The sequence below is a fragment of the Macrotis lagotis genome, chromosome 1 (assembly GCF_037893015.1).
Source record: "Macrotis lagotis isolate mMagLag1 chromosome 1, bilby.v1.9.chrom.fasta, whole genome shotgun sequence".
NCBI classification, from domain to species: domain Eukaryota; kingdom Metazoa; phylum Chordata; class Mammalia; order Peramelemorphia; family Peramelidae; genus Macrotis; species Macrotis lagotis.
Window position 1 is genome coordinate 289,913,807 of NC_133658.1, and position 26,404 is coordinate 289,940,210.

The 26,404-nt window shown below is 40.7% G+C and overlaps 2 protein-coding genes across 3 annotated transcripts in view; one reads left to right on the top strand and one right to left on the bottom strand.

Moving 5' to 3' along the window:
- Positions 1–3,302: 3,302 nt before the first annotated feature.
- On the top strand, positions 3,303–3,779 carry QRFP (pyroglutamylated RFamide peptide; the record flags this gene model as incomplete). The annotated part of the gene is made up of 1 exon (XM_074194146.1): positions 3,303–3,779. A coding segment is annotated over one exon (477 nt), but the record flags the coding sequence as incomplete, so codon positions are not given.
- A 3,007-nt stretch (positions 3,780–6,786) lies between these two features.
- Positions 6,787–26,404, bottom strand: part of ABL1 (ABL proto-oncogene 1, non-receptor tyrosine kinase) — a 186,473-nt gene continuing 166,855 nt past the window's right edge. The window contains exons 5-11 of one of the 2 annotated variants that reach the window (XM_074210908.1): positions 21,736–21,820; positions 20,714–20,891; positions 19,066–19,250; positions 17,901–18,053; positions 16,938–17,027; positions 16,461–16,625; positions 6,787–14,045 (exon numbers count right to left, since the gene is read on the bottom strand). In XM_074210908.1, the coding sequence (XP_074067009.1) occupies positions 12,340–14,045; positions 16,461–16,625; positions 16,938–17,027; positions 17,901–18,053; positions 19,066–19,250; positions 20,714–20,891; positions 21,736–21,820 (2,562 nt within the window). In that variant the 3' untranslated portion in view covers positions 6,787–12,339. The remainder of the gene's footprint in view (positions 14,046–16,460; positions 16,626–16,937; positions 17,028–17,900; positions 18,054–19,065; positions 19,251–20,713; positions 20,892–21,735; positions 21,821–26,404) is intronic. The other variant, XM_074210909.1, reaches the window with a different exon arrangement.

Here is a 26,404-nt window from a genome sequence, read left to right on the forward strand (position 1 = left end):
TCAATGGAGTTAAATAGGACTTGTAGGTAAGAGCTTTGGTTTACAAGCCTCCTGATAGACAGTCTAAAGATATCAAGAGGGTCTCTGTCTTTGGAAAGTTTATGGTCTAATCCAAAGAGCAGTCTGGAAAACTCTTGAGAGGTACCAAATCTGAGGTGAACTCAAAGAAGGAAGGGAAAGACTACTTTGAATCAGAGTGGAAGCTCACAGAGAAGGTGACATTTAAGCCAGACTTGTATAGCTTTAATAAATGGAGAGATGTAGGAAGAGGACATTTCAACCATAGGGAATGATATGAGGAAAGGGGCTGAGGTAGAATTTAGGGGCTGTTCAAGGAATAGCAAAAAATCTAGTACACGAACAGGTGTGATATAGGATAAGGCTGGAAAGGCAGGTGAGAACTGCCAATCCCTGAGGAACCACTAATTGTGCAAGGGAGTGCCTGGGAAAGTTAGCCTTTGGGAATATTATTCTGGAGGAGTTAATTGGATGGATGGGGAACCCTTCCCCTTGGTCTCTCAGAAATAAGCAGATAAATAAAATTCCCTTCCAGACCAGCAGCAACCAGCTGAGATTAAACAACCCTAACAGTCCCACTCTCAAAGTGAGTTGCCAGAGACCTCTTTCACTCTTCTTCATAAACCCAAATCACTGAGGCTAAACAAAAACCTAACTGCCTGCTAGCTGTCCAGTTGTCAAGGTCAACTCATATAATTTGTTTTCCAAAGGGGTGTTCTGGGAACACATACTCTTCTATCTCTAGCAAGCAGACTTCCCACAAGAATTAGACACAAGTTGCCATTAACCATGGAGGGGGCTGGTTATTCTGGGACAAGAAAACAACTCCCTTTGATTATGAATTGACTAGAGCATGGTGTCATGGAAGGGCACTGAACTTGGATTTAGAAGGCCTGGGGCTGATGTTGTTCTGCCATGCTAATGAGTCCCTTCAATCTGCTTCTTCCTCATTCATAAAATGGAGATGAAAATCTCTGATCAAGTCTCAAACAAGATTGCTCCGTGGATCAAATGAGATCATGTATGTGGAAACATTTTCAAAATCTTTGAAGCATTCATAATGCACTATTGGGCATTACCATGATGAGCTGAAGGTACAAACAGGATTTCAAAAGAAAACTGCATTCCACAATTGAAAAGAAATAGCAAGTGGTGGTGATTGTGACTTCAAATTCAGCCTCAGACCCTAGCTGTGTTTCCCTGGACAAGTTAATGGAACCACTAGTTGCCTCAGTTTCCACAACTGTAAAATGGGGATAACAAGTCCTACCCTACAGCATGACTGTGAGGGATCAAATGAGATAAAATGTGTAGATTCTTAAATGCTGATACCCTCCCCCTGACTCACATGCATTGGTGGGGCTGTCTGGATCTCTAGAGAGTGGTCCATTTTCCAATGGGTCCATTCTCTGTTTCATGTCCAACTCCTCTGTAGTACCAATTAATGTTGATGCTATGATAAACATCCATCTATGACATTTACCAATTCTGTAGACCAGTAGTAGGATTGTATACATAAAGATGACATACTTTCTCTTCCCATCTAATGCCTTTCCCATCCAGGACCCTAGGAGAGTGTGAGATAGCAATAACAGAACAAGCAGGAAAGCAAAGAAATAATAGAATAAAAGACCGAGACCAATCTTAATAGCAGTGGTAATTTTTGACATCGAGGAGAGCGGAAACAAGAAGGTCCAACTCGTAGTTAATGATCCCATCAACTCCTTGCCAGATGAAATGAATGGACAGTGTTTGGGGATGGGGTGGGCGGAAGAATCCTGCTCCATTCTGCCCTCTAATCAGAATCTCTATTAAGTTGGATCAGTGCTTTCTTGTTCCCTGTGGCCACTCATGTTCCCAATGGAATCCCAGACTGTGGAATGTGAGGCAATCAGACCACAAAGGGCCAGAGACACTCAAAACTGATGCATCCCCTGCAGGCCTATTTAAAGCAGGGGGAGCCCAGGAACCTTGAGAAGCTCAGACTGGCTATTTCTAGGCCATCCACTGGAACTAAGAAAACCAGCAACCTCCTGGGGAAAGAAGATCTAGAAGGAATAATGTAAGTAGATTTGATTCCTTGTCATGAAATAGCTTACTCCAACACACATCTTTGCTCATCCCTGAAGATGGATGTAGAACAGACCCCAAATTCTGTCTACTGCAATTAGTCAATGATACTCAGCTTGGACAGGTATAAACTGGGGTCATGGTCCTGACTGGATGAGGAGGTTGGACAAAATTGAAGGGTGGAGGATTGGGTTTGTCCATCTCCTCGGATCTGATTTTCATCAAGGGGTTTGAGGCAGGGTTCTCCCTGAAAAGTCACTACCTTCCCCACCTCCATTTAGCAATCATTTGAAAAGCCCAACTTCCTTCAACCTGTGCAGGATCCTGCTGGAAAGGATTCCCTTCCCTGTGGGTTCTTAAAAGCAGGCAAGTTTGTAAAGGGTGGATTTACGGTAGAGAGGATTTAACTTTTTCTTCTTTTGTGATTTCTGGCTGAGGTTGTGTCTGTATAATGTTTTCAATAAACTGTTTTTTTGGAAGGAGCTGAAAGGTGCTGGAAAACAAGGATTCTATATTCACTAGGACATATAGTTTTTATCTAAATGAGAGTTCTAGTCCCTAGGGGACAGAAAGGGAGTCCTAAATTCTGCAGCCACCCATAGCTGGCTTCAGAGGGAGAGCAATTACTGTATGTGTTTAGAGAAGCTTCCAAGTCTACAGTGGGCCATCTTGTACACTTGGAGTGTCTCTAGGAGCTGGGCTGATAGGATTACCTAACCCATTTCTCAGAGGCCTCCAAGTGGAGGGAAGGAAATTCTAGAAGCCTCTTATTTCAACGTGGAGGACATTAGGAAGCAACCTTAACTAAACAGCTTAGACAGTTCTATATATTATTAAGTTAAGATCTATTAGAAGTGGATGCTCATGGCTTTCCACCCGGGGCTCCTGAGATGATAAAACCCAAGAGTCAATAATTATAATAAAACACTAATGAGACCAAATTCACTCAACCCTACCAGGGCAAGGCTGCCCTGCTGTAAACCATTCAAGCAGCTGCAGTATTAGAGCTCTAAGCTGCCAAAGCGGCCAAATCCAGGGATTTCGGGAGAGTGAAAAGCAGCCTAATTGGTACACTCAACTCCCAAGCCTGCTAAGAAAATAAAAGCGGCGCCAGCCGGCCGGCGACACTGAGTAATGCCTCCTGGAGGCCGGCCGGGCCGCGGCTGTGCCCGGCCTTGGGGATGCTGCCGTGGCCGAGTCGGTAACTTTTCTCCCTCTGCTCCCCCCATGCCACGCACCAGATGAGGGCCCCGCGCGCCCTGCCCTGCCTCCTGCTCCTGACCCTGGGCGCCTGCTTCCCTCCACGTGACACGAGAGAGGCCGGGGATCCGGGGCCCGGCGGCGGCGGCCTTCGGCCCGGCGAGGTGGGCCCGGCGCGGGGCGGCAGGCCCGGCTTCCCGGGGGCGGCCCCCCTGGTCATCGTGGCCACGAAGCTCCGGGGCCTCGGGACGGCGCGCGCTGGCTTCGGATTCAGGTTCGGGAGGCAGGAGGCGGCCGACCACGCGGCCGACGTCCGCCTCGCGGGGGAAGAGCGGCGCAGCGGCCTCCTGGGCAGCCTGGCCGAGGAGCTCAGCGCCTACAGCCGGGAGAGGGGCGGCTTCCGCTTCCGGTTCGGCCGCGCCGCGGGGCCGCGGGGGCGGGCAGGGGCCTCCTCCCAGCCCCACGGCCAGGCGGGCCCCCGGCGGCTTTGACTTACCACGCACCCCAATTCACCGCCCAAGCTGCCAAGAAACTCCGAACATTATTATTATTATTACTTTTGGGGCTTTTCCCTGTTATTCCGGTGGGTTGATGTTTGCACTTTGACCTTTCACCCCGACTTTGCTCATGTACCCAGATGAGAGGTAGAGAGGGAGAAAGAGAGGTGGTGGGTTCCGCTAGGAGCCCAGCCTTTGTTCACTCCCTGAAAGGCAGCCAGGCTCCGTCTGCAGCACTCCTCTCCTCCCCCAGCGGTCTGTTTCTGATCGTTTTTAAAGCAATCCCCGGGCCTCAGTGGCACTGAGCTGAGAAAGATGCAATGCAATGAATAAGAATTGGGAGAGCTTGCACGCCATGCTCCGAGTTGAAGGCAGGAGGACGCAGTGATTATAGTGGGATAATCAAAGTGTTGACAGTCTCCACAGGGATGCCTGTAAGCTGACATCCAAAATGTGGCTGTGAATGAGGAGTAGATTCTACTGGGCACCAGGCACAGGTTTAAAAAGTCAAAGTAAAACAAACAAACAAACAAACAAGATTCTTTATCTCCATCCCCATTAACATAGAAATGCCTCTGGGCTGGCAGGAAAACACGGTTCCATGTCCAGATGCTGTTTTGGCCAGGGTGGGTGCCCAGGCTATTCGAGGAGGTATCTTCCAGTGCCATGCTTCTACCAGGCCAGGGGATCTCATGGGTACTGAATGAGCCATGCATGAAAAGGGGTTTTGATGTTGCTGATGCAAGGCTGCATTTCAAGTTTTCAATATATATCTATTTCTTTTTAAATAAAAGTTACAACCCCTGCAAACTACAGACTCTTAACTACAGGCCATTAGTATATTAGAACTTAACTCTACTGTGTTGTGAATAGCTTAACACTGAGGACTGAAACCTTATTATATATGCCCACACATCTTTCTCAACATTCCTCCAATTGATAGTCTAAGAAATATACATGATCAAAAGATAAAGACAATGCAAAGTATGTTTTCTTATTCCAGTTGGCTTTCACTAGCTTCTTAAGAAAGAACATGTGAAAAACAGCTCAACCAACCCCCCCACCGCCCGCCCCAAGGAAAAACCAGAACTAAGCCTGCAGTGGTTTCAGATCACCCAACCCACTAGAATAACACACAGAAAAGCCCAAATAATAAGTTACAACCTCTGCAAACTACAGACCCTTAACTATAGGTCATTAGTATATTAGTACTTAATTTTACTGTGCTGTGAATAGTTTAACACTCTAAAGACTGAAATCCCATTATATATACCCACACATCTTTCTTGACATTCCTCTAATTGATAGTCTAGGAAGTATCGGTGATCGAAAGGAAAAGACAATACAGAGTATGTTTTCTTATTCTATTTGGCTTTCATTAGTTTCTTTACAAGGAACATATGAAAAACAGCTCACCCCCCCCCCCCAGGAAAAACCAGAATTAAGCCTGCAGTGGTTTCCGACCCAGAGGCTGGATACCTCGCCTATTTCAAACACAGCTTTGGTGTCTCCTTAGATGCTACCCCATGTCAGATATAGTGATCTGATGCTGCTCACATGCTGCTCTGCTTCAACTCCTAAGACAAGGAGCTTATATTGATGTAACTATAGCAACATTTCCCCTCCTCTTTTAAAGCTGTACCTTACCCATGTTCACAATTGAATAATTTTCCATTGAACTGTCACAATTAATTGGTGGATTTTTATTAGCCTTTTAGAACCACACTGGGCTGAGCCCAGCTTGGCGGCTTGTCGAATTCAACAGTCCTTTCTCATTTTTGAGGGCCTTGCATTCTTTAGCAATAGCCCTCAATCTTCAAGAGTCAAAGAGTTGCTTCATTATGGAGAAACATATGGGTGCCATAATAGAACCAAACCCATTTAGAATAGAGAACATGGGTAATAAGATGGAAACGGAAAACTGGAGTTAATAATTTACTTTCCATTAGGGCAAGTCTCTTTCCACTGAAGCTTTTCACTTAACTCTAAGCTGGACACTAACAAAGACAGATTTAATATTTGGGCCTGAGGCATGTGATCTGCTTTCAATAACCATTTTGGCTTGGGACAGTAGCAATGAAGTTCAGATGATAGGACTGATCAAAGGACTCTAATGAGGGACCATGCTTCCTGTAAGGAAGAAGTGAATTTTGAATTAACACTAAAATTACAACAAGTACTAATTTTGGGAGGGTAGGTAATTCCCCTATTTGTTTACTCCTTTAATCACAGAAGGCAAAAAATGCTAGAATTCTTTGGAAAAAACTCTTTTTGGTCAAAGCTTTTGAATTCCCAAGAGAGTCTGTGAAGTCTTACATTAATTCAGCCAATACTTTTTCAAACCAGGTGTGTCCAAAATACAGAGTACTCCAAAAGTCCTAGTGCAGTTTTCAGCTTAAAGAGCTTAAAATTTAATCATGTTCACAACTGACTTTTGAGACACTCTGAATACATGTGCTTAAACAGAAGGTAACCTGGGTCCCTTTCCCTCTGTGCATTAACAAGCATCCCAAATGTATTGTATTGTACTGTACTGTATTGTCTATTCATTAACACTGAGTAAAACAGTAAAACCGTAAGGAAAAGAAAAGCAGTTATGAAGAATGTCTAGAATGAATTCTTTAGGTTTTTGTTCCTTTTTCTAGAAAGATATTCACATGGACACCAATTAATGTCACTTTGCAGGATACTAAGAGTGCATCACTAGTATATATAATGGGTAGTTTTTGACTAGCATTTGACTTAGCTTTTACCAGAAAAGCATGAGATCAAGAGAGTATGGTTTCAGAGAAATGGAAATACTGACATTAAATTTCACCTTAAAAAAAAAAACAACATAGAAACATCCAACACCTAACAACAAATAAAGCTAGTCTTCCAGTTTACTTGTACATTCAAGCTCAATAATCCTGAAAATTGGAGCAATCAAATTGTTAAATGCATTGATCTGTTAAATCACCTCCCACTGTATTAGGCTAAATTTAGTCTTTAACCCCCCCTGCCCTCCTTCATGCCAACCCCACCATTTCCTGGTTAAAGGCCTGCTTCTTCCTGATGTCAACCAACCATCCTGTACTATGCAGTTCCCCTCAGAGTTCTCTGTCACAGTAAAAATTACTCTCCAGATTAGTGGAGATGAAGGTCTTTGGAAAACATTTATTTTGGAAACAGATTAGGCTCCCCTGAGCAACTCATTCTGATTCCCTTACTTTTCCAAACCAAGGTCACTGAAGCATCTCGATGACTGTTTGCATCTGTTAATTGTATTTATCTAATACACAAAAAGGCCTCCATTTTGAGTGTGTAAATCTAAAGGATTTTACCTATTAAAATTGAAGGTGGAGGTAAACAATGCTAATGAAATACAGTATTACTCCTAAGCTTTTACAATTTTGATCATTTTATACCCCTAAATAAATTCATATTTTGCATGAATATATATAAATTGTGGTATTTTTAATTCACAAATCATTTTTCCCAAATATGACAATCATGAATGAATTTAGTTCATATTTCCCAGTGCTGCTGAAGTTCAAATGTTCCCTTAGCCTCTAAACTAATGGACAGCAGAAAGGTGTGCACCTGGGCTCTGGGAAAAAGTCTCAGAATTCAGCTAAGACAATGGGAGATCTCTAATTCTTTGAGAATAGGCTAGGTTAAACCGATGTAGTTATGGGATGTGTCAGACTTAGCCCCCCATTCCCAACCTTTTCTCCCTCAACTAATCACATTGCTCAAAGATCCCAAATTGTAGATATGGGAGCAGATAATATCTTGCTTCCCAACTAGTGCCCTAGAACCCTAGAAATTGAGGAAAACTGAGTCATTAGACATGGGATCTCTCCAATCCAAAGGGAAAAGTCAGAAGTCATCTTTGGAGCCTCCCAACCCCCAATGCCCAAGCAAAGATGAACATTCTTGAATATATGCAGCATTTCCCCATCTTTTGCCCTCATGAGGTCTCAGCCTAAGAAGGATATCATTCAATAAATCTCATGTGAAAATGTAAATTCGAGGTACAGGAGCTCTTTTTCCTTCTTACTGTGTATAGATGATAACTTACCACAAAATCATTCATTTGGTGAGGCATTTACTGCTAGGTGTAAGAATTAAAGTAAGTAGAACTTAATTCTCTTTTAAGAAAATAACCCTGGGACGGCTAGGTGGCACAGTGGATAGAGCACGGGCCCTGGAGTCAGGAGTACCTGAGTTCAAATCCCGCCTCAGATACTTAATAATTACCTAGTTGTGTGACCTTGATCAAGCCACTTAACCCCATTGCCTTGCAAAAAAACCCTAAAAAAAATAACCCTACAAACTCACAAAATAGGATGAATTCACCAGTGTCCTTTTTTCAGCATGACATGAATTAGAAATCCATCCACCATTAAACTTGACTCAGGGAATGATACAAGAATCTTCACAACACAAGGAAAAATTGATCTCAATCTGTGATTTATTTATTTATTTTTAGGGTATTTTTGCAAGGCAGTGGGGTTAAGCGGCTTGCCCAAGGCCACACAGCTAGGTAATTATTAAGTGTATGAGGCTGGATTTGAACTCAGGTACTCTTGACTCCAGGGCCGGTGCTCTATCCACTGTGTCACCTAAGCCGCCTTCAATGTGATTTATCACAGAATTTCCTCAAGTGGTGTGAAGACCATGAGATGTTACAGGCTACAGTGAGATGTTTACAAAAGGCCATTTTAAGTATGGTATTTTTTTATCTCAGGGATTTCTCAAACCATTTTATTACAGTGTTGGCAAGATCCCTAGAACTCTCCAAATGAAAAATTAGAAGTAGCCTCACCTAGTAATATGAATGAATTGCAAAAGGGACAGGATTACCCTTGTCATGATACTTGGGAAAGTCTTGGAAAGTAAGATGAGTCATCTTTCAGATTTGAAGCTAGATAGCAAATGAAAAGGAAGATTTCTGGAAGAAACTATAGATTAGTTATGCAACCTGAGTACCAGTACTAATTTTACCATGAGTTAAATCCTTTCCATAATGTTTCAGCTAGAAGAAACCCATGTCCAATTTTTGGAAGTTTTGGGCAGAGGACACCAAAGTTCTATAAGGTTAGGCTTGCCAAAGGATGCACAATCTTAAGTAATGGAGGAGGGATTCAAATTATGTTCAGTGCCCTTTTCACCATGAATGAGTCTGGACAAGTCTGATTCTCCCTTTTCTCATCTATAAAATGAGAGAATTGGACTAGATGATGGCTTAAATGCCTTAAGCTCTAAAATGATGCAATTCTAGGAATCTACTTATCCTTGGCTCAAGCAAATTTTTTATCTAGATTATTTTCCTCTTCCAATGATGCTCTGAACTCATCTTGCTGCAAGAGTTCCTTTCACAGGGTTTTTGTGAACCATACTTTTCAATATGCTTTGGTGAGCATGATATGTATTCCTTTGACAAGTCTACTGGTTTAATAAGTATTATTATCAGAGGGCTCTACTTACTTCCCCAACTTCAACTTTCCAAGCTGTCAGCCAGTGTTAAATGGAGACCAAACTCATGAAGAAAGAGTCCCTCTTGACAACCTGTGCTCAGTGGGTGGCTAGAATAGGCCTCTGTAAAGGGTTACCATTATAGTCTTATAACACTACGTAGGCCAGCACTCCACAGCTATTCATCATTCCCACAAAGAAATAAGACACTAGGAATGTCAAAGACAGGTAAATGAGGGGTGCTTTAAGGCTGATGGGTGGTGGCAGAGAGAGGGTTCAAAGGCAAATATAAGAATAAATGCCTTAACTCTTTCGGGCCAAGAAGTAGCTATTCAAGAAATTACTTCTTTCAGCATACTAAACAAATGCTCCAATAGCATAAAAGTTAATGCAGCTTCACAGAGGAAATCATTTATTTCTTACTGCCTGTCACTATCAAGTGGGGTAAGTTCATTGCTATTTAATCCCACCTTAGTTGCTGAATTACAAGCAGTTCAGATTGCTGAAAAGTAAGTTTCTTATGATGCAAGAAAGGTCTGAGAAGAGGGACAGGGAAATTGTTCCTGACATTGCAGATAATGACAGGACACAAGACAGCCACACTCTCTCTATGCTAGTAACCACTTTAGGAAGGGGCAGTGAACCTTGCTTCATAAAAGACGGAAATGAAATAGCCAAAGGAAACAGACTTGTTTTCTGCAATAATCATTCACTTGTCTTCCCTCTCCATCCCACTTCTGGTAAAATGTAACATTAAAATTCAAGATCCTTACACCTTTCCTCAGGCTCTGACAGCACCTTACAAAGCTCTTATATTCCTTTTACCAAAACAAGAAACTTCCTTTTACCACAAACTGGATGGTTTAGGAAAAATGAGTTAAGGTTTAAAACAATACATGAAGAGGCTCTTATTTTTGCCAACAATGATTTATTTAAAAAATACTAAGGAAGACAGACTTGGACTCAAAAAGCATTAAGAGAGTCACATACTGAACAAAATGTATTGGACCAAAAAAAGAAAGAAAGAAAATGGCACCATAGGTACAGAAAGGATGCTTGAAAAATTATTTACACATTTATAAAAGAGTAAGTCTATAAAAGAGTGTAATAACAAGATACAAATGCATAATATAGTGGCACATTATGTTAACAAAACAAAAACAGTACCTCATAAAACAGTTCAAAGATTTTTGTGTGTGTGGCTTGTTTTGTTTTGTCTGTTTAAAAGGCAGCTGGTGGTGTTTTAACATCTTCTGTTTGTAAATCACAGCAGTCTGTGAGGGCAAAGAGGTGATATGAGAATATAAAAAAGGATATTGGAAGGAAAACATTTTAAAAACCATTTCTAGCAGAAAAATAAAATACAAGTTAAGGTGATTAGCGTAAAAATAGTGTGATGCAATAGGGTCATAGGAGTTAGAGGGAAGGGTTAAGGAATGTAGTTTTTCTCCTGGTTTCTGTAACTGTTAAGGGGGTTAAATTGCACCATTAATAACCATAACCCTTGTTTCTTGGGTAATGTTGCAAGTCTCTTTTTAGTCCTCTGTCTAATGCTTCCTGCCCCTCAACCAGCCTTGGATACTGGCATGTAGAGGTCAAGGAAAAGCTTGAGCGGCTGTCCTATGAATCATGGTCCCCATACCTTCAGCAGTCCTGGGGAGTCCCTGGGGAAGAATGAGCAAGACAAAAGATGGCTGCCTGCTGTTTGAAATACTTTCTGTGGGCTTCCCCCCCGCAACAGTCCCTGACAGAACCCCTAGAGAAACATTAGATTGATAAGTGTTGTTCATTGTAATTAAGGAAAAGGCATTCTCCAAACTCCAAGCATGTGGCCAATGCAGTGTGGGCCTTTGGGGGTCAACCCTTTTTTTCCTTCCTCTTTGGTGCAATGAACTCTGTTCTTACTAACTGCTAGTTTCAGAATAAGAACCAGCAGCCTGATGATGCTCAAAGATTTGCAGAGAATGGAGCTTGCTCAGGGAGTCTTCAAGAATGCCAAGAAACTAAACAGTCTATTTTCTCAGAAAGGGGTTTTGAGAATGTGCTTTGCTTAGAGAAAGCATGAAGAAGAAATAAATGAACATACAACTGGATCCAGACTCCTGTTCTCAGTATGTCATCCAGTGACTAGAACTGTAAAAGGGCAGTGTCAGATCTGCTGAGTGCACAGACCCTGACTGCTGTGGGTGACTGAACAACTTATGCAATTTTCTCTATCCTTTCCTGTCCTGTTCCTTCTCTATGTTATGACAGCAGCATCAACCCCATTTTCTTCAGGAACCAAAGTCTGTTGGTCCCAGTTTGGCACTATAAAAATGGAGGCAATTTCTTCTCCAGGATAAAGGAAAGGCTAGATGACTTTAATCACAAATCATTTTAGACCTCCTCCTTGGCCTTCACTGATCACTATATGAACCATCTAGTTGTTTCCCTCATCACAACTTACTAACCCAGTGATCTTCAGCTCCCCTTCACAACAGAACTCAGTCCTTGGCCAACAGGTAAATAAGAGGGGTCAATCTTGCAGTGAGCGCTCTGAGCACCCTTCTGAATATTTTATTTCCATATGTTTTAGCTTAAGAGAATTAAGAAAATAAAATAGAACAATTCCCTTCATGGGAAAAAGGGAGGAGAGTGTTAGCAATACTTCACTGGAAAGGCTCAAATATGTTAGTGTTTAAGAGATTCATCGTTTGGGAAAATGGCAAGAGAAGGACCCAGGAATGCCTCTGGAAAGGAAGAAAACAAAACTCCATGTCTTTGATTCCCACTTCTAATTTAAAGCGCATTATAGAGCAACTTTAGTAAAAAGGGACAGTGAGACCTTGGCATTTTGGCTTTAGTCCAGAGATGGAACTCCACAGATGAGTTTTAGAACAGCAAAGACTCAGGGAACCTGGGCTGAAAGGGAAAAAAACATCTTGTGATTGGCATCCTCTGGCCGAGGCCATCAGGCTTAATGTGCTCTCCAGCCCTACATAGTCTGAACCTTGGATGCTTTTTCCTATCTGGTTCACAGGTCTTTTGTCCGTCTACCATAGCTCTGGCCACACCTCTCAGCAGTCAGCTCTGGCTGGCTGAGCCCTGGCTTTTGCTACCTCTGAACAATATCACTGATTTCTTTCACTGAGCTGAGAAGCTTGCTAAAGTCCTGGGTGGCGGCAGGGCCACTGCCCGCCGTTGCGGGGCAGATCTGAAGCTCTCGGAGGTTGTTCTCCAATTTGTTGATGGCCTCCCTGAATGCAAACTTGTTCCGCATCTGCTGGATGGAGTCCACATAGCTCACACAAAAAGTATAAAGGTTTTTTCCTGCTTCAAGCACAGCACTATGACTGACCATCTGCTCCGAGTTTTTGGAAATGGCCAGGCACAAGGCCTCAGTGCTGTCCAGGACCACACCTTTCGTGATAGCACTACTAGCAAGCCTCTCAGGTGGTTGTCGGGTTTTCCGCAGGGACACTCGCGTGGATATGAGAGGGATGAAAGCAGTGGAAACTAGCTGCTCCCCTCCCAGCGTGGATGAAGCAGATGGTAAAGCAGAGGGAAAGGTGACTGGAGTAGTTGGTGGGGCCATTGAGGGTTTGCTGGAAGACTGTGTCTTTGGCGCAGAAGAGAGCCCAGGCTTTTTAACCCCCTCCCCTAACTGATTTTGCTTGGCAGCATCACTGTTCACAGTATCCGCCACCACAGTCAACTGTTTTCCTTTAATACTAGGTCCTCCATCACCTGCTGCTTCATGGCCAGGACTCTGAGAGGACTTTGTGGACTTCCCAGTGGATGATGATGGTGGGGGAGGTGGGGCAGGTTTGAGTCTGGAGAGCTTTCCTTTGTCCTTCCCTAAGGACTCAGAAGAATGTTTGTGCCTCCTCACTCTGGGCTCTTCACTGGAGACCTTACTGGTCCCCATAAAAGCACTGGAAGCACCTTTGCTAACAGGGACTTGTTCAAGTACAGCAGGGGCTCCTAAGGCACCAGGTTTCCCAGTTTCATCCTTGTGGGACAGGCCAGAGGATGCTGTTGTTGCAACCTGCCTCCGGATGAGTTTTGGTGTCAGACTCGGGGGGCTAGACCCAGGGCTGGACTCTGTATCTTTGAAGACATCGTCAATAGCCTCCTCATTTTGTTTCAGTAGCCTGGGTGGTGGGGTTACTGTGCCCCTAGAGGTCACCTCAGACTTATTCTCACTTGCTCGTTTCCGAGGCAAGGCTGGCTTCTCACTCTTGTGCCCACCAAAAGTAGAAGAATCGAACTGCCTCCCAGTGGACTGCAGGTCCCGAGGTAGTGTGACTGACCTCCATTCTGTGTCCTTGGCCCCATGGGGTACACAAGAGGCAGAACATGACCTCAGGAAACGCTTGCTGGAATTGCTATTACTCTCTTCTTCATTGGCGGCCAATCGGCTACTTGATGCAATGGATTTTTTCCACAAGTGGGGAGACCGGAAGCCTGAGCTACCTGATACAGCTCCATTGCTAACACTCACTCCATTGCTTGGACTTGGGAACTTGGATGGCTCAGCTGCATCAAAGGGAGCTGGAACAAAAGTGCCATTGAGAATATCTCGGGTTTCATCCTCTCCACCGCCCCTGCGTTCTGAGTGGCCATCCATTTCCCGAAAAGAACTGCTGCGTTTGGGGGGAGTTGGAGCAGTTTTCTTCTTCTTTTTGATTAGAGCACTGAAGAGGTTGGTTTTCTTGTCTTTGGGGAGAAGCCGTTCATCTTCATTCAGACTACTGTCCTGGGGAACTCTTTCTTTCCTTGGGAGCAGTGGAGAAATAGCAGGCTCATGATCCAAAATATCTGAAACAAAATTAGGAATGTTTTGATGAATCAAAAAAAGTATTCCTGTGACCCTTTTTGTGACCATATCATTCAGATCAGACTGGCACACAAATTCTATAGCACAGGAGTTACATCAGAGCACAGACTCAGTGCTGACAAACTAACACACTATTTCCTAAAATTATTACCAATAAATATTTTTTTCAGAGTAGTTATTTCTACTTAATTTTGACAAATTAGTTCTTTTGTACTCAAAGCTTTGCATTCTAATGTTGTTAATTACTATTTATCAAATATGTGACTATTTTCTCCTCTAAATAAGCCCTCTCATTAGTTGAGGAATTGAAGACATAAGAATAAAAAGTAGGGATGACACTTGTCTCCTTTTCCCCTCATTTGTTTAGATTGAAGCACAAGAGTTCTTTTCTGACATCATTATCTGGTCAAGTGAAAACAATGACAGAGCTAAACAGAAACTCAGAACCTATTACCCTCAGATCACTCAACCATCTGAATGTTCTAAGTGGCATAATTTGGAAGGGAAGGTGCTTCATGCCATAGAAACGTAGTGACAATGAGCCATTAAGCTCTGAGGAGAGAGGGGATGACCTTTTTAAATCTTCAAATTGGCATACTTTAAATATGAATGATGGTTTACAATAAATGTATTTGGAGTCTTCAATGTCCTCATTTTTGAATGACAGTTATTCTCACCAACAGGTCAACTACTGGAATAGGATTTCTCCACTAGCACTCTCTAAATCTAAATGTAGTTGCTCATAGGACAATATATTCTTTAACTATTCATTCAGGCAGCATGTAGGATAAAGCTGTAACTAAAATCTGGGTGATTGTTAAAATTTCAGTCTGAGGTAAAGTCAATGAAGAAGGAAGAAATTCTAGTAAAATATTTTCTATGCTGATACTTGATGCTCTTGGCTTCATACTATATTTCCCAATGACATATATCTTTAAGTGGTGCTAACTGCCAAAAATGAGCCATACTTCTTATTAAAGCTGCATTTTACACTGGACTAAAGTTCTAATATATTGCTTCATCATGACATGGAGGAGGCCCAACTGGTACTAGTGGAAAACAGGGACAGCATCAAGTTGAAAAGGCTTAAGGGTTTCTTGATGGCCAACAGACATGTCAGTGAGAGGATCAACTTAGTTAAGTTTAGAGGCTCCTACTCAGAGGGTTGGTCACTAGGTAATGACTAATTTTTGGTTACACTAATTCATTAAATTATCTACTATGGCTTGGATGTGAAATTCATCCAGTAATGTTAACATCAATTAAATCAGAGATCCTTGATGTAGTAATTGGTTAAAAATTTTCAATAATTTTATTTTCCTAAAGCATTTCTGAATCAAGCTAAAAATCAAAAAGTCCACAAATATTTATTATTTTCTTACTTTAAACATGAATTGTGCTTTACACCTCAGATCATGATCCTAAAAGGATGTAAAAGTAGATAACAGTGAAAGTCTGGGTTTTGCTGAAAATGTCCCCTCAAGATCTGTTTGGAGAGAAAATTCCTAATCTACTCTACTGATCTAAACCATAGCTACACTTAATATCACGGGACTCTATTAATTCAACTTGCCATATTCCCCTAGAGTTACATTGGAAAGGTACTTTTTTTTCCAGGAACCATCAAATACTATGAATGACAGAATGGTATAACAGTAAAAACAATAATGTAGTGGAAAGGACAATGATTTTGGAGAACCAAACTGAAATTCTAACCGTTAAAGATTTACTAGCTTTGTAATCCTGAGAAAATTATTTAACTCCTCCTCCCCAAACTTCTATCCTCATCTATAAAATGGGGACTTCTGCTCCTTTACACTACCTATTTCAAAAGACTGTCATGGGGAAATCACTCCAAAAACCCATAAAACACTCTACACACCACTAGTTCTATACCAGAGGGTTTTTTTTGCAGGGAGGAGGAAAGGAACGGGAGGGTTGATTTGGTTTTCTTTGAATGAGCTTTTCATGTCAATGGTCTACCTACAATCCCCCTTTCATTTGGGTTCAATATTTATTATTGTTTTATCTGCCCTGGAATGGGAACCACAAACGCTTTGAATAATAGATGAAAAGGTGGATTAGTTTCTCAGTAGATTTTATAAGTATCTCTGCCTCTTTGACCGAATTAACTGCCAAAGCCAACTGCTCCTTAATGATTCCCAAAGGGAGAGGGGGGTGATTAGCTTTCTGTTTTCAATGGGGATCCTTCCATTTTCAAAAAGACTGGGCTCACTGGTTCAGGACTTGCTCCTCTATGCAGGGCCTAGAGATATTTAAAAGACAAGAACAAGTTTTCTCTTTTACTTTCCATCCCTGTATATTTGACCTTGGAAGTTACTAGTACTTGGAATCTGCAAGGTCTAAAGGAAGGTACTAGGGCTGGTAGCACATACCGCCTTCTCCCTGGCTCCTTGCATGAGGAGTGTCCAGCAGCTCGCCAGCGTCTTTGGTTTCAGCAGCTCTCCTGGATGTTCTGGTCTTAGTTGGCAATTCTGGTGCTTGCAGCAGCGTACTGACAACACTTCGAACACCTTTCTTCCCCAACTCTTTTTCCACTTCTAAAAACACATCAAAGAACTATGATGGATCTTGTTTTTGCTTTTTAAATTAACAGTGATTACCTATAAATAATTACAGAAAAAACTGATGCTTAATAAAACTTATTATCTTACACTGCACGGCTACAAAATAAAGTGCCCCTCTGGATCTCTTCCCTGCTTACAGCTTTCAGACAGCTCATCTAAACACTCCTTTCTATCATTCAGGGAGCACAGAAAATATTGCTGCACAGGCCACAAATAGGCTATGCCCCTAGCCTGCACACTCCCATCCAAGTCTCTTATTGACCTTGGCATAGCACTATATGTTACCATCTGATATGCTGGATTCCTGAAACATCGTTTCAAAGGCTTGGTGGATTTCAGCAAAGGAGGGCCGGTCAGAAGGACTCCACTGCCAACCTGGACAAATAAAACCCAAGTTAAATAAACTATCAGTGATTCCTTATGAAGCAAACTTTAGGTTATTGCTGAGCATTCTAAATGAAGAATGGTAATATTGAAAGAACACCCTACTCTCATTTGCCAACAGCTAGGTAATGCAGTGAATGGAGTACAGGGCCTGGGGTCAGGAAGACTACTCTTCCTTAGTTCAATTCTAGCCTCAGACACTTACTAGATATGTGAACCTGGGAAAGTCACATAACCCTGCTAGACTCAGTTTCCTCATCTGTAAAATGAGCTGGAGAAGGAAACAGCAATCCACTGCATTGCCTTTGCCAAGAAAATATTAAATGGGGTCACAGAGCATCAGACATGTCTAAAGACAACAGACTTTCATTTAACACCATATAATGGAACAGAAGTCAGAAAAGATGAATGCTAGTCCTAACTTTGCCAAAAATTTATTGAGTGACCTTGGGCAAGTCATATCCCCTCTCTAAGGACTTCAATTTCCTCACTTGTAAAAGGAATGGACTGAACTAGATTATCTTTACATTTCCTTTTAACTCTAATTGCTAAGACTATTTCTTTTCCTAAACAACGACAACAAAAACTCCATAACCTTTTTATATTGCTTCACTGACCAGAAATATGAAAAGCTGGCAGAAATGTAGCCTTAATGCCTCAGATAGCGTTTGATAACTTCTGATTCACATATAAAATATAGACATAAAATAACAATACTTTCATTGTTAAGAACAAAATTTCTGGGAAATAACATGGCCAAAGGACTCTGCTTCTAACTTTCCCATATATCCCTTTATGAAAAAAATTTCGGTTTCTCAGTTCAGTTAAACAAAATCTTTCTTGCTAGGTTTGCATAAGACTCACATGCTCTCATAAGTTCATAGACTTTTTCTGGGCAACCTTCTGGACGTTCCATGCGATAGTTTTTTTCTAACAATTCATATACTTGTGACAGATCAATTCCAGGATAAGGGGACATGCCATATGTTGCAATTTCCCAAAGCAAAACCCCAAATGCTGAAAGAAAGAGAAAGAAAGAGAAGTTAAAATTCTTAAAATTTACCCATAACTGTCACCTGTGCATTAAAACTATACAAGAGAGGCAAGGAACCATGTTCAAAATCAGTTCAGATGCTAACAGACTTTAACAGGTTTCTTTGATAACTAGACCTGTGACACAATAGGGCAAAATCAGACTACCTTTCAATTTGCTCCCTGTCTCAGACTTGAGTGCTCGGAAAGAATTAGGATCTAGCAAGTTCTATTAAAGGCATAATTAAGGAAAGTCACAATGGATTAACCATTATAGAGTCTCTAGAAAACTCTTCATTTTGGCACTAGTATACAGTGGATATATAACTGCACTGGGAATGAAGGTTTTGGTTTTAGTTCCTCAAAGATCTCTGTGATTCTGGGCAAAGTCGACTCTGAGCTTCAGATGAAACCTCTAAGGTTCTGCCTAACTAAAAGACTCCAAGAGGATGTTTTAGAATATTTAAGTTCAAGACTGAGTCACAGAAAGCAGTGAGGATCCCACTATCCTATGAACATCAATGGCTCCGTAAAATAGGAAGTAGCAAATGGAACCTCATCTTCATGGCAATTAGAGAGAAACCAGTTTAGATTTGTCATGTGGCAAACTGAAAGGCAATATCCAAGAAAAACACTACAAGTATAGAAGCATTCATTGGTCATGAGGTCTAAAGTCATGTGTGTCATTTAACTATCATGTCAAATCAGAATACCAATATTGAATAAAAACAAGTTGTGAGAGAAAAGAATGCAATTTATATTCAAATTACTTTGGAAGAATAAATTCACTGATATATGAAACAACAGGAAGTACTGTTTCTCTTTTGAAGGAAAGAGAAAGAGAAACAAAGAAATAAAAGAATGAGGAATAAGGGGAGGGGGGATTACAAAGTATATAAGAGAGAAAAGAAATGAAGTAGCAAGAAAGAGATGCCAGTCATAAGATAAGATGGAAAGAATGAGAGTGGATTTAAAAAAAAAAAAACCAAGTCCTTACCCCAGACATCTGACTTAATGGAAAATTTATTGTAAGCTAGGCTTTCAGGTGCTGTCCATTTGATTGGGAACTTTGCTCCAGCATGGGCTGTGTAGGTATCTCCTGTCATTAACCGACTCAGGCCAAAATCAGCCACCTTTACCAAGTGGTTTTCCCCTACAAGGCAGTTTCGAGCAGCAAGATCCCTAGGGAATAAAGAAATCAATCCATAAGAGGTTCTGAACATCATTTCATTTTTTTGGATATCAATAACAGTTGAATAAAAAAAATGGCAATCAAAAGTCATCTGTTTTCTTTGAAAGTTGTACTATCTCATTAACTCTTGACAGAGAAAATTCCTAGTGAGATTCCTCTTTGTTTCATCCATATTTTAAGCATATTTTACTCAAACTGCAATTGTCAATTTTCTTCTCTTCAGTAATGCTTGCCCAGGGTACATCTCAAAATATCTCTCATTTGTAATCTGCCTTGTCTTGCCTCTGAATTCACCCACAGAAATTTCAGTCTAACATTGTGGTTCATAGATGCTAGCCACAAAAATCATACAGCAATCACGATAGGGGGATGAAAAGCAGCAGCTTATGAAGATGACTATTTAAGATAGCTTGGTCATCAGCAATCATAGAGAATTAAATGCAGAAGAGTTTAGTTTAATAGGATTTTGGTAAAGCATCTGAGGTGTGCCTGAATGCAGAAGGTACAAACTTAGTAGTGCAAAGCAAATCAAAAGTCAAGAAATCTCAATTTGCAGCATCAGAGAGTTCACTTTCCTGAGTGACAGAAGCATTTGAATCAAACTCCCATGTAGCATAGAAAATATGTCTTACAAGAAACAGCTAGCATTTCACACATGATACTCTTATTCTTCACTATGGAATCTCATGTACAGATTTCATACTTCAGTTAATTGGGTAAGAACGGTCAAAATGTGGCGGGAAGAACATCACGTATAAAATAGATATAGCAAAGCCCATCAGGTTCCAATTCAGGCTGTGTCATTACTTTGCTAGGAAGCCATTTCCACTGGCAAAGAATGCAAAGTACTAACATAATTGCAACCATTCAAAGGTCAAAACACTCCAGTCTTTAAAAGAGCAAAGAAGTTTAATTCAAAGATACATGCAATTCAGACCATAGCAAAACATTCCTGAACCAGATAAGAGTAAGGTGATTAGAGTTATAATAAAAGGGGAAAAATACAAACATTGGCCACTAACAGGAGTTTGTTTAAAGGCAATGTCTACAGCTCCCAGGAAGAAATCATTACTGGTGAAAGCTGCACGAAGGAACAATGTGTACTCTATCTCATATAAAACTATGATTATTAGGACTCAAGCTTTTTATGAATCTTACTTAACATATCACATAATCCAAAATGGCTCAGATTGAATTATCTATGCCCCTGTGATTAACCACTATGTCGGTCAAGGGTCTAATTCCTTTTCTGTTTTAAATCCCAGTTATGTGTCCCTAAAGATTGTGAGATCAAGAAATTTCCATATACCTTTATTTCAAGGAACACTATCCTGCCAGTACCAAAGTTAGATTCTGATTCTTAATATCAAGAGTGTGAGAAGCTTTGTAAAGGAAAGTTCTGGCTCTCCTGCTGAGATTCTAAGTGGTTCAGGATACTAAACACAACTCCTACCTGTGGATGAAGTTTTTCTTCTCCAGGTACTCCATCGCTGATGAGATCTGAGTGGCCATGTATAGCAGCACAACTGCATTCACCTCCTGCCGATTACACTCTCGTAGATAATCTAACAGATTCCCATACGTCATGAACTCGGTGATTATATAGAATGGGGGTTCCCGAGTACACACCCCTGTGGAATAAGACATGAAGTACTTCAGATTACTGTTTTATCTACAACTTAGTAGACATCTAAATAACTGGCTTCAGGGAAACTAACTTCTGAAAAACTTTTTGACACCATAGTCACACTATGATTCTAACTACCAATGAAAAGTACAATACATATAAGAGCAAGTTCATTCCTAATGAGATTAGTGTTTCCATGCTCTTTCCACTAAAGCTAAAAGACCCTAGATATGAAAGATTCCACAAAGTTCAGAATGCAATAATTAGCATAAAAAATTTAATGACTCAAGCTCCCACACAAAAAGAAATAAACCATAATTTTTTTTTGGCAAGGCAATGGGGTTAAGTGACTTGCCCAGGGTCACACAGGTAATTGTTAAGTGTCTGAGACTGGATTTGAACTCAGGTCCTCCTGACTTCAAGGCCAGTACCTAATCCATTGCACCACCTAGATGCCCCTACTAAAATTATTTTTTATCAGAAGACTGCTTTGACCCTCAGAATCACTTTATAAGAGGCGAGAAAACTGAAAAACTAATGTTTCAACAGTACCTGGGCAAGCATTACTAAAGAGAAGAAAATTGACAAATGCAGTTTGAGTAAAATATGCTTAAACAGCAAATGAGATTTGCATTCCCTGATTACTTTCAGATACTAGAGCAAGAAATAACAGGCTAGCATACCAAAAAAATGCCTCTTGCTTTCAGGTGTTGAATGTTGGTAGAGAATAGCTGTCTGGATCTGAAACCTTACAGTAAGCAGCTTATCTCTTCTTTTATGGCACCTGTATCACCCCAGAGGGTTTAATTAAAAGTTCCTGTGCTTGGTACTTCTCTCACTTCACTTACCTAGTAATTGTACTAAGTTAGGGTGTTTGATCTCTTTCATTACTGCAGCTTCTTTCAAGAACTCTTCCACTTCCATAGTGTCTTCCTGCAGAGACAAAGAGGAAAAGTTTCAACAAGGAAAATGTACAGGAGAGGAAAGGGATTGGAAATCTGAGCTAGCTAGCTTCATGGTTAGTATAAATTGGAGCTCTGAGTTGCAGCTGTCCTGGGATTTCCATTCTTCACAACTCCATTACATTGATTTGCTACTAGATGTACACCATTCCTGCCAATCTATTTTACTTCCTTTCCTAGGGCTCACTCTTAGCATGAATGCTTCCCCCACTCCCTGTGGCACTCAGCTTCTCTCTTATTCACCTATGGTAACAAATACAAGTTAGTGTCTACATGCTTGGTGGCTTATTTTTAATGGTCACTATGTGGAATATATATTTCTACAACAGTTTGGTGTTTTGCTAGGATGTAAGGTCAAGGTAAAAAAGGGAATCAGATTCTAGATCAAATCAACCAAGAAATAATGAATTTAAAAATAAAAATCAGTTTAAAGACTCTGACATGCAATTCATTTAAGGGAAAAGAACAGTCTATTCTCAGTGACACAAAGTGGTACTGTATACAAAATGAAAAGATGCCATATACAGAGCATGCTAGGATAGATCACAGGACTCTTAACAAGCTAGTGACAATCATCACAGGATCACAGGACTGGGAAATGGAAGGAATGTGGAAGATCTTCTAGTCTAACTCTTTCACTTATAGATGAGGACACAGTGGCCCAGGGCAATGGGGAGACTAACCTAAGGCTGAGTACCCAGAAAGAAGCAGTTCTAGGATTTCAGCCCAGGGTCTCTTTCTCCAAATTCAAACCACATCCTCATACCACATTTCCTCAAACGAAGTGAGGTTAGCCACAGAACATAGCATTCGGGGGGGTGGGGTGGGGGTTATTGCTTCCTGAGACAAAAAAGGGATAAACTAAGGAAGTAGAATCAGTAATCTGAATGATCTGAGGAGACTTAGACATGTTATATTGAAGCCCCAGGCTAGAAGGACAGGGGTTGAGGTGGAAAGAAAGATTATAATGAAGTGCCTGAGAAAGGAGCGGGAAGAACCAAGTGAACAGTTCATGACTGTAACAACTATCTCCATCTCAATCTTCCAGCTCTGATAACAAAACCTCTAACAAACCAGATCCAGGCCAGGATCAGAGACTCAGCCACCAAAGAGAATGATAAAATGCTCCAAAACCATCAAGGGTCCACCTCTAAACATCCAGGGCCCTGGTCCCTCGAACTTGTGTAGAACTGATGAGTAAGCCAACACTGTCATGGCCCCTCCATCACTCCCAAGCCTGCCTAGATTGAGGAGCTGACAGTTCTTACTGGCAAGAGCCAAAACACCAACTATCCTATGCTCACAAATGTCTTCCTTCTTTGAATATATGTGATTTAGAATCGAAAGCTTCTATTTTCTTATTCTCCCAAACCTTCATCATTATTTACCATGCCCCTTCTTCTGGAATCCTTGATTCTATAATTAACAAGTGAGATCCTTCTACCTTCTTTCATTCATGGAGCTTTGGTTCATTCTCCCCCCCAAGCCCCAGATGCTGCATACCAGATTACCTTCAACCATACTCTCTCATGATACCAACAGACTGTCCATGAAGGAATAAATCTCTCAGGTCACTGAGCCAAGCATAATCCAAATATCTCATCTGAGACACATAATGACCCTGTGAGGTAGCTGCTACTACGATCACCTCTATTTTATGGTTGAAAAAATTGAGGTGTAAAGTGGCTAAATGACTCACTCACACATCAGCTTGGAGGGTCTGTGACTGAATTTGAACTCAGATGTTTCTGGTTCCAAGGTGATTTATTCACTTTTGTTGCATCTAAGGAGATGTTCACTTCAGATTTCTTGCTTCTTATTACCACTGCCAATAAGCACCCTTGCTTCCTTTGAGGGTTATGCCACATTCTGTTTTCCCCTCATCCTAATTTCTGTTTCAATTAAGAACAGTTCCCTTGGTCACTCTTTTCTCAAGCAATGAATTACTTGGTTCACTGTCTTTTCATCTCAACCCACTATCCTCACAGCTGGGGACTTCAATATAACATGCTGAAGTCCCCTCAAATAATCTAGACTACTAATTCAACTCCCTTAAGCTCCCTCTTTCTCTCCCTCCCTCCCCCTGTTCCTGCTTCCCACTCTCTTCACTCATTCAGCCATTCCAGTCAATCAATCTGGCTTTGACCTCCCCTCTTCCTTTTATAACCCTAAGATGCCAGTCCCTTGCCTGGTTGTTTTGTAGTCCCTCATACCTTGCCAAAGTCAACTTTTGAGTTACCCCCTACTCTCTACTATATCTATTCCTATGATCATGAAATAGAACAACACCCTTGGAAGAAGTCATATAAACAAGTCAGTGGGGCTATTACATTTTTATGATGATAATTCTAAAAGCAATTCACATTTAACACTTTAACATTTACAAAAGACTTTATATGAATCATCTTGTTTGACTAATGGTATTTAATTTCAAATGGATATTCTTTGCTATAGGGCAATCCTTTCATTCTTCCAGGTTTGGGATCCTCAATCCCTCTATGATGTAACTATGGCTGTTACAAACCTTTTTTTTCTTTTAAGTCATCTACACAATTCCCCCACATAATTCTTCAAGCACAGAACTCTAACTTCTACTCAGTAGAGACCATCCATGCAAATTTCCTCTCCACCCTCTTTTATACACAGAAACCTTTTCATCATCTCAAATTCTCTCCTCTTTTATTCTACTCTCTGATGAAAAAAATTGTCCCTTTCTTTACCAAAGTCAATTCTTTTACTTGTAATTCTTGATTTCATTTCCCCCATTCCTTCTGGATGCTTGTTCCCTTCAAGTATCCCCTTCATTTTTGGAATCTTCACTGGCTTTATCCATTGGCTTCTTTCTAAGCCTAAGTCTTCCCAGTTATTAAAAAAAAATTTCTTGCCACTTGCCTAAGGTTATGATCCTCTATTTCTTCCCTTTCACAGCTAGACTCTTAGAAAAAAATTTTATCATTTCCATTTCCTCACTTCCCACTCTTTTCTCAAGCCCTGGCAATCTAGCTTTCTCCAAGGTAGCTTTCTCCAACTTCTAAAGATAATGACCTTTTCTCTATCCTCATCCTTCTTGACCTCTCTGCAGTTTTTGACTCTGTTCACTCTTATCCCACCCTGGATATTCTTCTTTTCCCTTAGCATTAATGAGACTTCTTTCTTCCACCATAGTGTATTGTCTTTAATCATGTTTACAAGTGAAGGATAATCAGAGATCTGTTAATCTATTTTAGAGTGGGACATGAGGGACTAAAACTTAGAGACATAATTTATTACTCTGTAAAAAAAAAAGGTTCTATATACCTAATGTCAATTAAACATAGTTAGTTGGTAGTCAGTGTGTCAGATTGCACTGGGAAAGAATTATTTCCAGGCTCAATGCCACAGGCTGTTTAATTCTTCTGAGTTCTTTTTGCCTTAAAATGCTCAATAGAGGGGTGGCTAGGTGGCGCAGTGAATAGAGCACCGGCCTGGGAGTCAGGAGTACCTGGGTTCAAATCCGACCTCAGACACTTAATAATTACCTAGCCGTGTGGCCTTGGGCAAGCCACTTAACCTCACTACCTTGGGGGAAAAAAAACTTAAAATGCTCAATAGACCATATAGTTTTTGGTCCAGAGTACTTTGATTTACCAGGGTGACACTAAAGTCAAAGGCACAAGAGCTAATGCTTGCTGTAGTTCAGGGAATCTAATGCTGTTCATGAATTGAAGTGGGATTTAAAAATCTTGCTAAATGTTCTAAAAGTAGTTCTGAAATAAAGCATTTCTATTCCAATAAAAACAAAACAAATAGGATACAGTGCAATAATTTCAGGTATATCATTACTTTTTTCTGATTCCTTTCTTTTCCTGAACATCTATAACACAAATTTGAGAAAGGTAAAAGAAAAGCATACTATGACAGGTAATTGCCTTCACAAAAAATTAAAATGATCCCGTCTAAATCAATGTGAACATGTCTCCCCCTGCTGGAGTCTGACCAAGTAGGTTTAGTATTTTAAACCAGTAGGAACAACAATCTTCATTTTTAACTAGAGACATCTTTGTTACTGTTTATTTAGGATACACTTTTGTTTCTGTTTAGTTATCTTCATCAATATTCATTTTCAAAAGTTATTTAGTTCTTTTGAAGAGTTCTTTCATACAAATAGTAAAATTTGAGCAATTCAAACTAAGGGGAAATAATTTGAATTAATGAAACTTTTGCATTATAGAATTTTTAGGTTTTTTTTTTGCAAGGCAAAGGGGTTTAAGTGGCTTGCCCAAGGCCACACGGCTAGGTAATTATTAAGTGTCTGAGACCGGATTTGAACCCAGGTACTCCTGATTCCAGGGCCAGTGCTTTATCCACTGGGCCACCTAGACGCCCCTTGCATTATAGAATATTTTAAAGGAATGCCATTTTAACTTTTTCAAGTACCTATTAAATAGACAGTAGAATTATATACCAATTGAAATACATATGGGAATTATAGAAAACCTACAAAATACAACAGAAATAAAAGTAAACAACTAAAAAACAATCACACATGGTTAGCTCATATTACTATAATGAAAAT